Genomic DNA, 13,992 nt, shown 5'->3' with positions numbered 1-13,992 from the left:
TATTTGGCACTGACAAGGCCACAGCTGGGTCTGGTTTTGGGCACCACACTTTCAGAAAGATGAGAGTTCAGAGGAGCGCAACGAAAATGTTAAAAGGTTTAGAAAAACAGACCTGTGTGGAAAGGTTAAAAAAACTGGGTATATTAGTTTTGAGAAAAGAAGACTGAGGATAGACCTGATAACAGTCTTCAAATATGGTAAGGGGTTTTATAAAGAGGATGCTATTCAGATGTTCTCCATGTCCATTGAAGGTCGGACAAGAAGTAATGGGCTTAATCTGCAGCAGGTGAGATTTGAGTTAGTTATTAAGAAAAACTTTCTAACTATAAGGATAGTTAAATACTGGAATGGTCTTCCAAGGGAGGCTGTGGAATCCTAGTCCTTGGAGGTTTTTAAGAACAGTTTAGATAAACACCCGTCAGGGATGGTCTAGATTTACTTGATCCTGCTTCAGCACAGGGGGCTGGACTAGATAACCTTTCAAAGTCCCTTCTAGCCTTAAATCTCTATGATTCCATATTGGCATAGCTATGCCAGTACAGACCCCCAGTGTAGACACATCATGTGCTGTCAGAATGAAGAGTTCTTGCGGCACAGTAATACCATCTCCACAAACAACATTAGCTATGTCAACAGAAGTACTTTTTTATCGGTATAGTTGTGTCTCTAATGGAGGTTTTGCCAAAATAACTGGGTCAACTAGTGTGTGTATTTTTTTCACACTACTGGTCAAAACAATTATGCTGTGTAACGGTGCGCAACTCACCCCTGTGGCACCTCCTGCTGGTTGTCCAGGAATTAGCTCTTTTTACCAGCTCCAGAGCACCCTCTGCTGGTGTCCCGCCACTGCTGGCCCCCGTGTCCCTCCCGGACCACGGTGCCCCTTTATCTGGGGGTTCTGCCACAGCAGTGTCCCCTCACTCTCAGGGTTTCCCCTCCCCAGGGAACCCTCAACCCCCTAATCCCACCTTGCCTCAGCACCTACTGCCAGTCATCATCTAGCCCCCACTCTCTGGGGCAGACTGCAGTATAAGAGCCAGTAATCATAGGCAAGAGAGGTAGGACCTACTGCCTTTACCTAGCCCCGGGCTGTCCCTTCGCAGCCCCAGAACCTGTTTAGGCCCCGCGCAAGGCCCTGCAGCCTGGGGGTTTCCAGGCAGGAGCTCCCCAGCTCCTTTTGCCTTTCCCCAGCGCTGCTCTACTCAGGTAGTTTGCTCAGTCCCCAGGCAGCCAGGTCCTTCCCTCTCTACAGTCAGAGAGAGACTGCCTGAGCTCCTGGCTCACAGCCTTTTATAGGGCCCAACTGTGCCCTGATTGGGGCATGGCCAAGCTGTGGCAGCTTCCCCAGTCAGCCGAGGCTTGCTGCTTTCCTCAGCAGCAGCCCCCTCGCAGCTGAAGCCCTCTCCCAGGACTGGTTTCAAGCCCTTTCAGCCCTGGAGCAGGTCACCACCCTGATACATGCTGGTATAAGTTTTAAGCATAGACCATGGGAATGGACTTCAAGAGGCATTGGATCAGGTGCTCTGCCTTGTTAGTAGAGACATTGAGCATACAGTAATACTGTAGTTAGAAGTTTGTTAAATTCCTTTTCAGTTTACTTTTAAGAACTGTGCAATATTAAACTAAACTTCACCAAAATTGAAAAAGTCTACCTTAAAAAAGTAGTGAAATATTCCTTCTTCAGCTCCATACTGAAGGCCTGAAGCAACAACATAGGTTGAAAATTTGTTTTTGTTCTGTGGAGTAAAACAGGAAAGTTTTAAAAAACACTATGAACAATGTTGTAAATTAAATTTTGTTGACTTACCGTGAAATTGCACTTGAATTCTATATATGGAATAGTTCACTTACATCACTTCAGCGTGGAAGTGAGATGAATTCCTACATAACTACTAATGGGGAAATAGGCCTTTTGCTAATACTGCCAGCAGAAACCAACAGTGAAACTAACAAGCAGGCTAGGAACTACCATTCCCAAAAGTATCCTGAATCCAAGTGAGATTCATCAAGAACAGACAGGCCACTCCTGCCAGTGGGGTTAATTAAATCTGCATGAAAATGATCTAAGTGCAGCTCTTCTTTTGGATGCAGAGGATGAGGAGAGAGAGGAATTAAGTATTTTATCAACATGTTATATCCACTTTTCTGAGATAACTTCTTTCAAGAGACTGAATTGTTACATTCCCATCCAGCATCTTTAATGACCTGAAAAATCAAAAGAAATTCTACTAAAAGTGGTAACATGGATAAATTGCTAAGGATAAATACAAAAGAATAGCGCAAAGCATGCAGGGACAAAATCAGAAAGCAGAAGCAGAAGTGACTGTCTATTTTTTTCACTATGAGGATAATGTATCTCTTGAAATCACTTTTACAGCATTTCAGAAACATATAATTATAGTTATAAACTTGACTTTATAGACAAAATACTACATAAAGGGAACCTGGTTTGCATATTTAAATAATTAAAAGTTTACAATAACAAACAGGAAATATTTCTCAGATCAGTTGACTAACAACTTTTTAATAATTATTGGAATAAAAAGATTTTGAATCAGGGGAGATTAAAGATGGAATATTTACCATAGACCATTGAAATATGAGCTAGTGGGCCTTTGAAAGGATTCAGGACTTCTAAAAATATCTTTTCAGTGCCATAAGTCATGTGCATGAGAATGTATTATCCACCATTGTGACTATAAAAATTGTATTAACATTTTGAATAATCAAGCTGTAATCTTGCAATGTAGGTCTGCTGGGATATATTGACATACCGGTACATTGTGATTCATATATTTATGTAATATGTTATAGGTCATTGAGGCCTGGTACGAATAAAGCGTGCTTGACATGAATACGTGCACTGTAAGTTGGCAACCTAAGCAAGAACTTAAGGTCAAGAACTATTAGAACTATTTGTGCTAAAACAATCTTGTTATATTCAGAGAAAAATACGGAGAATCAGCAGAAAAGGAAACAATACCAGCTGGATTGATATAAAATTATACACAAATCGGAGGAAATGGCATGCCTTGGATAATGGCGGCCCACCCAGGATTGTCTCTTTGGAATTGTGTGGGTAGAAGGCTGAGTAAACAAAGGCAAAGAACTGATGACGTGATGAAATGGACTATAAATGGTGGCCTACGATTTCTGCAAATTGCAGTTGTTTATTAATCCAGAGTCCTGGGTGGATATAGATGTGGTTTTCGCCAGCTCCCCGCATCTTCTGATCTTATGATCAGAAGAAATTTCAACTGATCATCGGGACCATTCTGACCTTTGGACTCTGGTATAGTATGTTTGGAGTGTGAATGTGGAGTGAGTAAGGTTTGTTTTGTAATCAATAAAGAGCATTTAGAGTATTATATACCAACACCGTGTCCGGTACCTGCCTGCTCCCCATCCTGTAGGGAGACCTCTATTGTGGGTCTAACATGTGATGGAGAATGTGGAGGGGGAGAGATATTAAGGAGTGCCAGATTTCAAGACGGGGGGAGTGTTGGGGGAGTCCTTATTTAAGATCAATGAGGGTGACTCCTTTTTTGTGAAATTTGTAAGGAAAAAAAAAAACAAGTGGGAAGATACCGCATGGTGTTATTGTAATAATGTTTAAAACACTGTTCAGAAGAGAAGTAAAGGGATGGAAGAAGCAACCCTGTGGACTAAAGTTAAAGCCCCTTCTCTGTTAGAGGAGGAGATTATTGCTTTTGAGATGTGCCCTTAGATGGAAGGTGCAATGGAACCAGATGTAATATTTGATACCATAGAAAACATGTTTGAGAAACATGTACAGCTGTACAAGCCTAATGCCAGTAAAAAGCAAACGGCCATAGTATGGCTGTAGTGGCAAGCTGTATAAAAGGCAATTGCATGTGATGAGGAAGTCCGTGCAGAGTTACAAACATTACAAGAGAATTTTAAAACTTGCCAGGAAAATTTGAAGCGGGAAGTGAGGCAGACACAGATCATGCAAACTCAGTTCGAACAAATCGGGAAACAAAATAGGAAATTGGAGAAAAGAATGATGTATTGGGAAAAGCTTAAAGCAGACAAGAATAATTTGGACCATCAAGTGATAGAAATGAAACAGTTAATTCAAAATTTGACTAAGGAAAAGGAGATCGCAAGCGTTTCTCACAGTTGGTGCAAGAAAACTATAGCAACATTGAAAAAGCATGTGAAAATACAGGAGCTGCAAGTTGGGCTGTGTGTCAAAAAGAGAGAGATTTGGATTTGTATTCCAATGATATTTGGTATGGAGAGGACCTGTGAGGGGGTCAAGAGAAAAGGGAATTTGATCAACCTCGAGAGGGGCTTTATACTAAGCTGAGGAAAGAAATAAGAAAATGGCTGGAAGAGCCTAAGACAGAAAAGGCTGTAGCAGTGATAAAATGGAGATCAACCATTAAGAATGCAGCGGGGGAAATACAGTCAGAGCAGACACAAATAATTCCTGCAAGTTCGTCAGACTTACAGTTGATGGTAAAGTCAGTAGGCCCAGTAAATATAAAAAAATTGGCTACATGGCTAGTACAGTGGGCAGAGTTAGGAGGAACAGAGAATTTAAAAATGAGTAAATCTTATAGGTTTATCAAGGCAGTTACCACTGGAGAGATTAGACAGACAGTAGATTGAGTGAAAAATGCTTTGGAGAGGCAGCCAGCACACCAACTGATACCAATTTTTTATGCTGTTAGGGAAAGAGATAGGTCAAAGACCCATAAAAGTGTTATCCGGTGCAGATTACATGAAGCCTGGAAATTTACCCAGGGATTACCTGTTAAGGAGAATAACATTGCAATTATTGGTTGAAGAAATACAATCAGTGACTAATCCCAGGGCAAAGGTCGCCAGACATGTCACAGCTGATTCTCTGATGGCAGTTGATTTGAATCAGAGGTAATTTTAAAATGATGTGTTTAAAGGATTGGACAAAAATTTATTAGTGATGTCTACTAATTTGGTGAACCAAACAGCCCAGGATGAGGGGTTAACTGTTATGGATGCACTGGAGCACTGAATAGTATGCCAACGGATGATGAAAGGGCGAAGCCAGGTAAAAGGATTAAAACCCAGAGTACCTTTTGTTGAAGCAATAACATTCAAATGAAAGTGCTTATAAATCAGGATACCGTAAAAAAGGAAGCAGCTGTGGTAGAGGACAAAACACCCTGCAAGAACGTAGAGGGTGGAATAATCAAAATAAGCCCTAAAAGGAAGTAGATGTAATTCGGAATATCGCTTGAAGGTATTTAAAATTGAGGGGAGTAAATATGAATAAGTGGAATGGGAACTGATCAAAGAAATGCAAAGGATGAAAGAAGAAATGTTTAAGGAGCAGAAAAAGGTTGTAGGTATGCAAGCTGAGGGTTCAGAGAAACCTGCTCGATAGGAAAGCCATGATGACAAGTTGCTCCCACTGAAAATGGGTCCTCAGGAGTGGGAGATGGCAACTAGATTAAAATGGAATTCAAATGGGAGGGCTAGGACAACTGTCATTGTGGGAGATAATGAACTAAAAAATGCCCTATTGGATAGTGGGGCTGATGTAAATATTGTAAATAAAAGTTGTAATTTCTCTCAATATGTGTCAGAGATCATTACAGCAGCCTCCTTTATTGGGGAAGGAGTAACAGGAAAAATGTATCATTCAGTAGAAATAGCTATACCCAGAGAGAGAGAGTGAGGGATTTTTGTTGTAAAAAACAAATGCTTCAGATAGATCAGGCGGCTGAGCCACTAATATTGGGGTCTCCCTTTTTGAAGAGGAATTGGTTAGTTTTGTATTTAACTAATGAAATTCTGTGGCGTGTACCTGGCTGGACAGAAAGCGTCCTGACAGCAGGGTACATTCCAAGAATATATGCTGCAGAAGCAGTGGAGAAAATTATACTGGATCAACAGGATGTGTGGGTAAAGAAGTTTCCCGATGTATAAATTAAAAATAAAGCAGGATGTGGTAAAATCGAAGCATGTGTTAAAATCGTGGGGGACAAAGTGCCATTATTAATGTATGTATGTAAATTCTTGTGTGGCTCAGAACAGTAAATTATGAAAAATCAAAAATAAAGTAATGTATTTAAAATTAATATTAAAAAATCATGTCCTGAAGTCGAAATGGGTTAAACCATTTTCCTACTGTTTTTACCTACTGTATTTTACCTACTGTAGTACAGATTTTACAATACAAATTTTACCTACTGTAGTACAGATTTACATTTAAAAAAAAAAAAGTGGGTCCACACATCACAATTCAAGTTATGGCCTAAAAATTAAATAATGTTCCTTTTTATTCTTTTAGTTTATCTTACAAAGAAAAAGGAATGCCCAATTGCACCGAAAATTATCCTGTATGGACCTTGAATTTAAAGTGTAAATACGGTGCTACAATTTTTGTAATTGGCTTATTGCTTATGCTTGCTTTGCTTTGCATTTTGTGCTTAGTGAAAAATTGTGTTGTGTGAGTTATATTTTAGAAAAATAATAGTACCGGAGCTCAAGCAAAAATAGAAAAGGTTAGTATAAGTATTTAAAATAACACGTCCGAAAGCATCAGACATTATTCCTATGGAATAATAGCCATGGCTTCAATATTAAGAATCCTCATAATTCAAAAAGGGTAAACATTTCTGGCTTTTATGTTTTTTGAATATTTGGACAAATTTAGGGGTACATAAATATACATATGGAAGCACCTCTAAAATGAAGGTATGCATCAAAGGAAATAACACATTAAACTATTAGTGGAACAGAATTAAAAAACCAACCAAACAAAACCAAATGTAAAAAAAAAGCCTTTTAAGATAAAATTTAAAATATGGTGGAAAGATGGCAAAAATGCGACATACAAATATCTAAAGCCAAAAAATTTAAAAAAGCAATCAAGGTATTTGTACATACTAAGGGGGGAAGGTCAACTAATGTTTAAATTTAGTTATAATGAGAACAATCTAAATATAAGTACTCTGAACTGTACCTTTTAAAGTTTAAAATTTGATGTAGTCACCCTAAATGTCTAATAAATAAAAAATTGGCTAATACTCATGTAAAATAAAATAAGTCAATGGCTCTTAAATTATGAAAATATGGAGTAATGGCAAATCCTTCCATAATAATAAGATTAAGTTGCTTTAAAAAATTAATGGGAAAATGTATTTTCAGAAATATGGTCATTTTTTATGTTTATTAATCAAAAACCAGTAAACAGGATTGCACCAAAAATCATGGCAGATGAGCCATATAAAAAAAAAGTAATCAAAGCCCCAACTATTGTAAAGCAAACAATGTAGTTAAAAGAAGTGCAAGTAAACATAAATGCACAACATCCGGAGTGCACGCAATATGCCTTGCCTTGATTACAAGCGTGGCAACAACAATGGGGAAACAGAACCATACAAAATAAAAAAAAGTATAGGAAAATATATGGTAGGTGGTACTGGTGCTGAAGCTGAAGTTTTAAACTCATTTAATATTAAGATGTTACAAGGGAAAATGTCAGCGTTGGGTAAAGTTTGGGGGCTATACAGACACATGTAACACAATTTTGGTGCATTATTGAAACAAAATATTAGAAGTGTAAAACTCCAATTCAAACAAGCCCAAGCCTTAAAAACATCTCTAAATGTAAATCTATTTGGTGCGTCTAAGATTAACAATAAAACTGTACTAGCAATACAATGTGTACAAATGCAAAATTATCAAATAGAACTGTAAAGTAAGGTTTGTTTTGTTATCAATAAAAAGCATTTAAAGTATTATATACCAACATTGTGTCCGGTATTTGCCTGCTCCCCATCCCGTAGGAAGACCTCTATTGCAGGTCTAAGAGGAACAGCCGTGTTAGTCTGTATTCGCAAAAAGAAAAGGAGTACTTGTGGCACCATGCTCAAATAAATTGGTTAGTCTCTAAGGTGCCACAAGTACTCCTTTTCTTATTGCAGGTCTAGTCACTGCCTGACAAATAGTGCTCTTCAACTTCTTTTGCAATATTCTTTAAAGCCACTAGATGTCACATTCTAGCCATGAAGTGGGTTCTAGCCCGCGAAAGCTTATGCCCAAATAAATTTGTTAGTCTCTAAGGTGCCACAAGGACTCCTCGTTTTTTTTGCTGATACAGACTAACACGGCTACCACTGAAACCATTCTAGCCATTGTAAACCATTTCTGTGTTAGTATTTGTCTTGTTCTTTGTACTGAATGTTCCAAGCTGAATGTTGTCACAACAAAGACAAAGAGATTTCATGTGGTTATTTTTCAGACTAATTAACAAGAAAGTTTTCCTATCGCTGCAAAATAAGGCCACGAGAAAGCTTTTCCAACATTCTTCTCTGATGCATGCACCTGTTTAAAAGGTAATTATATACTAACACCTTTAGTAGCCTGGTTAGGCACAGACTTAGCACATAGGAATAGCCACACAGATTCAGACCAGTGGTCCATCTATTCCAGTATATTTTTTCTCATAAGGGCCAATGTCAGACACTTTGGAGGCCAGGTGTAACCTCTGGCCCCCATAATGGGTAATACTGTGCCTGTGAGGGAAATTTCATAACATACATATCAGGGAAGTAAAGGCAATTTTTTTTGGCTTGCCACAGCACTTTATACAATATTGTTGATTGTCTTGTCATGCCATGGCTAATGTTCTGTATTGTCATTAGCCATATGAGAACCAAGTATGATTTGCAGTGCCATTCTCTCTCTCAGAACAAGTGGTGCTACACTTAATTCAGAGTAAAAATATTCATTTTTGGTGAGGTCATCATTCCCCCCCCCCCCCGGCCCAAACTAGACTGACTGATGTCCAAGCTTATGTACAGCCTAACCCTGTAAGATAGTGAGTTCCCCCTACAAAGAGATGAATGCTTTCATGTCTCATGGTGCCCTCATCTAAATATTTCTTGGAGGCTTTGAGCATCTTGCAAGGCCAGGTCTATACAGAATGAGTAGTTTTCCCTAGAGTACACACTTGTATTTCCTGGTTTCCAGTTTTCTGCTCTAACCTCTACAATGCTCTAAGGAATTTAGTATGAGCCAGGAGAGCAGGAATTGGACTGCTGTTATTATTATTTATATGGCAATAGTGATCAAACATGAAGAGAGACAGTGTCTTCCCGAAGGAGCTTAGCAATCTAAAAAAGACAAAGACAGATGAAGGGTGAGGGGAAAAAGTTATAACATGCATGCAAAGTGATCAGAGTGATGATATGCACACTAGGTGTTTGGGATGAGTCTGTGGCCCTGATTCTGCAATGGAGTACACACAAGCCAATGAGGCTCCATGCAGACACAGCAGTCTGGCGGCACACAGCCTGTTGCAAGATCAGAGTCTATCTAGATACTCACTGCTCAGAATTTATGTGCCCCATCACCACAGTATCTATCTGAGAACCTTCAAAGTATTTAAATTAGACACAACAATAACTTAGTAACTAACCAGAATTTATTTGCTGCTGTTCTTCTTTTCAAATTACACATACTAAATTCCCTTTCCCCCACCCTTCCACACCCTTGTCTTTTCCCCATAAAAGCCCCCAGCTCCAATTCTATTTTTAATATAACAAATACATGAACACATATCTTATGAAATAAGTATGATTTATTCATTGACTCAGTAAAACAGCATGAATTTGTAGTGGAAATAGGTTAATATAAAATAAACACACACATTTAAATCTCTAAAGGGTCAATTCCCTTCTCGGTATTTTTACACATTTCACATTACCACCACTGGAAGCTATTCACATTTATCAAGGAGTTAACATACTTGCAGAAATCAGTTAAACATTGCAGACAATTTCTATTATTAAGATGATGTTATTCTTCAGTTTAAGTAAAAAAGAACTGCATTCAAATAGGTTATTTTGTGATACAGTACTTACTGTTTTTCCAAGTTTGATAATCACTTTTTCAGCATTTACATGGTCCATAAAGTTAGGGTGAGGTTTTCTTCTGCGATAATCTTCTTCAGTAAAAGGAATTTCCGAATCATCCTGTAGAGAAAAAACTCTAAGAAAAATGTCCTACTTTCCTGAAAAACCATTCAAAAAGTTCTACATGGCTTAAAACCAAGATATTTTTAAAAAGTACACAGTCATTTTAAATTCAATTTACATTGTATATAAAAAGCCTCTGTTTTTAAACATGTATAAAAAAGAAACTCTCGAAATCTTTGAGAAAAAAATCAAATGATCAACGCTTTTAAAAATGTAGATGTATCAAAACTATTTAAAAGGAAAACAAGCATAACAAAATCTTGAAGTTTGCTTCTCACATCATTAACATATACAGTTTCAGAAAGACTTTAAATTTGTGAATGTCAAAAAGATGCTACAAAATGCCACACCTGGTTATCTATGGTCCCAATCCTGTAAATTTTACATGTAACTCCACACACGAATAGTCTATTTAATTAGTTTACTATATGTATACATATATAAACTCAAAGTTTTGCAGTCAGTGACATAGGTGCAAAAATCAACAGTGAAAATAAGTTTGCTGATGTTGACCATGTTCATTACAACTAGGGTACATACTACAAATATTTAACAGAAAAGAGAATATTCAGCAAAAATGAATATTACTTACTGGGTCAAGAGGTTTGCTTCGTGCCCATGTCATTATTGTTGAAACTAAGATAAATAACTTTGGTTTCTCAAAATGTAGTACCTCTCCATGTACTGCTGTATAATCAAAGCAAAGTGAATCATAGAATCATAGAATATCAGGTTGGAAGGGACCTCAGGAGGTCATCTAGTCCAACCCCCTGCTCAAGGCAGGACCAATCCCCAACTAAATCGTCCCAGCCAGGACTTTGTCAAGCCTGACCTTAAAAACCTCTAAGGAAGGAGATTCCACCACCTCCCTAGGTAACCCATTCCAGTGCTTCACCACCCTCCTAGTGAAGTGCTTATTTTACTGTAAGCAGCATTACTTCTACTGTATTTATGTTTTCAAGTAATAACGTTCCACAATAACAGTTACTACAATGTTCAATGTGACATAACTTTTCCCCGCAAATAACTGTCATTAAGTTTGATATTAAATACATATTTCTTATTGCTTAGCAAATTAAGATAATATAATAGGATTAAATTGCCAGAAATTATCATCTCTTCCCTTAAGATATACTGTGAAAAAAATCACTTGTCAATAAAGATGAATCACTGCGATCTTGATAGCAAACTAAAATATGTATTGCTTTCATGGTTAGAATAAAACATTATAGAATTATTCTAATAATGCAGCCCCCTTATTTTAATCCAGAGCTAAATAATATAGTTAGGGTTAAGGTTTATTTGTTTTCCACTCAAATAACTATGATATGACCTATATATTTACACTGTAAACATGCAAGTATAATTGTCTTAAATGTTATATGAATACCTTCTCATTTTCACTGCAGGAATCTTTTGCAAAGCAGTTAACATGGGTTAAATTGTCGGCTGTATAATAGCAAGTGGTGGGTCATAATGGTTCTACTGAAGTTTTAAGTCAAAATATAGTTGAAATTGTTTTGCAAAATACGGAATCTTGATGTCGATATGAATGGCAAAGGGGAAAATCTTCCACCCAACTACCAACCCAAACAGATTAGCTGGGCAGTAGGCAGTTGTTTGAAGGAAATAAATGTCCCCTATCAGGTCACAGAGTGGCTATGGAGCCATTCGATGGAGGCTATTCCAGCTCAACAGGTAGAGAAGGCACCATGGCCCCTTAAGAAGCCCAGATGAGAGGAGGATTGGAGGATCTACATAGCTGCAGATTTTTTCCTGTGCCTTTCCCCCTCTCCTGTCTTGTCAAACCCTCTACTTGCTGCATTGCAGAGTGTCCCCACAGAGTCCAAAGCAAAGCTATACATGAGCAGTATTAATAAAGGATGCATTGTACTGTAAACAGAATTTAACCATTTCACATTTTAATTGCATATCCAAATTAATATGTGGTCCAGCTGCTGTAAAGCATCTTGGTGGAAGATGCATTCTTTGCTGCTAGGAAACCAACAAGCCGGAAATGGAAAGGAAGCTATCTTTCTGATAATGAGGTTTGAGATATCTTGTCAAAAGACAGCAAAGCAAAATACGACTAGTAGGGTGAATGGAGAATTCTGATTTGATGGAGTTTTACACTCTGTGTCACAAATATGCTACTCTGTTCATTGAGAATAAAATGTACATTGATTTAATAGCTTTCCCTTTAAAATACATTTGTATTTATTTTTGGCTGCCATTGTCTTGTTACTTGATCAAAAGTTTACTGACTCCTTTGAAGTACAAATATGTCCTATCCAATGTGTGTTGCAGTAATTAAAGTTCACCATTTCTCCATACTGCTCTTTCATCTAGGAACCCGGTTTCATATCATAGCAAATTACAAATCTCAATTTATTTAACAAAGTTTCTATTGCAAATTCTGATTGCTGCATAACAGGGAGTTTTCTGTTCAGTTACTGATTATACTAACCAGAAGCAGCCCAAGTAGCTTCTTCAATTTGATTTGCATCTTCAGTGATGTTATAAATAATAACATCACACTCGAGTAGGTGACCTAGAAGTTCTTCTCGAGTAGAGATCTGGAGAAAAAAAAAAACCAACAACCCAATAATCTTTTATAGAAAGAATGAGTTCCCCTGCCCAAAATTCTTTTTTCTTTTAACTTGCACTTTCCCGCTGCAGATCTGGGGTGCAGATTGCTGTAGAGCAGCGCTTCTCAAACTTTAGCAACCTGAGGACCCCCATTTTGATTTACATTTTTTCCTACCCTATTTTTACCCTAAAGCTCCCCACTCAGCCCCAGCCCCCACTCTACTCCTTCCCCCAAGGCCATACCCCACCTCTTTCTGCCCCCTCTCCAGCCCTGCCCCTCCTCTTCCCCACCTCTTTCCACCCCCTCCCCTGAGCACACCCCATCCCCGCTCCTCCCCTTCCCTCCCTCCCTGCACCTCCTGCATCCCCCTGAACAGCTGTCCCCCAGCGTGCAGGAGGCACTGGAGGGAGAAGTTGATCAGCAGTGCCGTCGGCCCCAGACACGATTCCGCCTCCTCCCCCAAGTGCGCCCCGTCCCCACTCCTCCCCATCTCTCCCAGCATCATTGACTTCATCCGAAGCAGGATCAAGACCCGTGTGTTGTTTTCTATTAACAGTTGGCTAGTTGACAGCCAACAGAAATCATCCTGTTCTTCAGGTTGTAAAGACTTTTGATTCTATAACTAGAAGACTAGTGTTCCAGGCCTAGCTCTGAAATTGGGTGTTGTCTTATAAAGAAGTGAGAGTTTCTCCCTAGCTAAAGTTGCAACCACTAAAAGGCTGATTTTTGTCCTTCATGTAATTCCAGAAAAAGAAAAATGAAAAATATTTTTTTATATTAAAAAAGTTGAAAAATTGCTCCTTTTTTGTAAAAATGGTAACACAGCATTTCTATAAAATGTGTAACATTCAAGTCCCTCTATCTGCCTAGCTAAAGCACATTCAGGCCCCAGTCCTGCAAGATGCTCAGTGTGAGTACAGGGTTTGTTAAGGAGCAGTTTTCTGGATCAGGACCAAATCTAGGAATTTAGTAACTTTCCAAAGATTCCATAGGAAACGCATGCTAGAACTAAGAGCAGAAATCAGATTACTGAGGAGACAGACCCTATACTGAGGCACAGCTGGGACCCTTTTGCTTCTGCCCCTGCTGCCCTCACCAAAACCAATCAGGGACGCCTCAGGTTGATGCAATCATCCATGTATTTTATTTATAGTTCTTTCCCACCACCAGCGTACTATCTATTTACAGCCAGACTTCACCAGCAACAGACCACAGCCACCAGTCCCTCTCAGCGTCTGGCCTCCCCCACCTCACAGCCTCTATAGCCCCTGGCTAATTAGGCTAGCAGCTGCTTCTAGTTGCCAAGCAAGCAGGGCTATTCAGCCAGCCCCAATCCATTCTCCTTGACTGGGGCTGGCATGGCAGGGGGGTGATTAAGCACTTCATGCCCAGCACCCTGTCACA

General features: G+C 38.8%; 1 protein-coding gene across 2 annotated transcripts in view; it reads right to left on the bottom strand.

Moving 5' to 3' along the window:
* Positions 1 to 13,992, bottom strand: part of AK7 (adenylate kinase 7) — a 66,827-nt gene that overhangs the window by 42,579 nt on the left and 10,256 nt on the right. For both annotated transcript variants that reach the window (XM_075129858.1, XM_048855200.2), the window contains exons 3-6: positions 12,466 to 12,574; positions 10,591 to 10,685; positions 9,885 to 9,995; positions 1,653 to 1,736 (exon numbers count right to left, since the gene is read on the bottom strand). In XM_075129858.1, the coding sequence (XP_074985959.1) occupies positions 1,653 to 1,736; positions 9,885 to 9,995; positions 10,591 to 10,685; positions 12,466 to 12,574 (399 nt within the window). The remainder of the gene's footprint in view (positions 1 to 1,652; positions 1,737 to 9,884; positions 9,996 to 10,590; positions 10,686 to 12,465; positions 12,575 to 13,992) is intronic.

Source organism: Caretta caretta, chromosome 6, assembly GCF_965140235.1.
Source record: "Caretta caretta isolate rCarCar2 chromosome 6, rCarCar1.hap1, whole genome shotgun sequence".
NCBI lineage: Eukaryota > Metazoa > Chordata > Testudines > Cheloniidae > Caretta > Caretta caretta.
The sequence above is the reverse complement of the archived record's forward strand: the minus strand, read 5'-3'. Positions and strand labels throughout refer to the sequence as shown.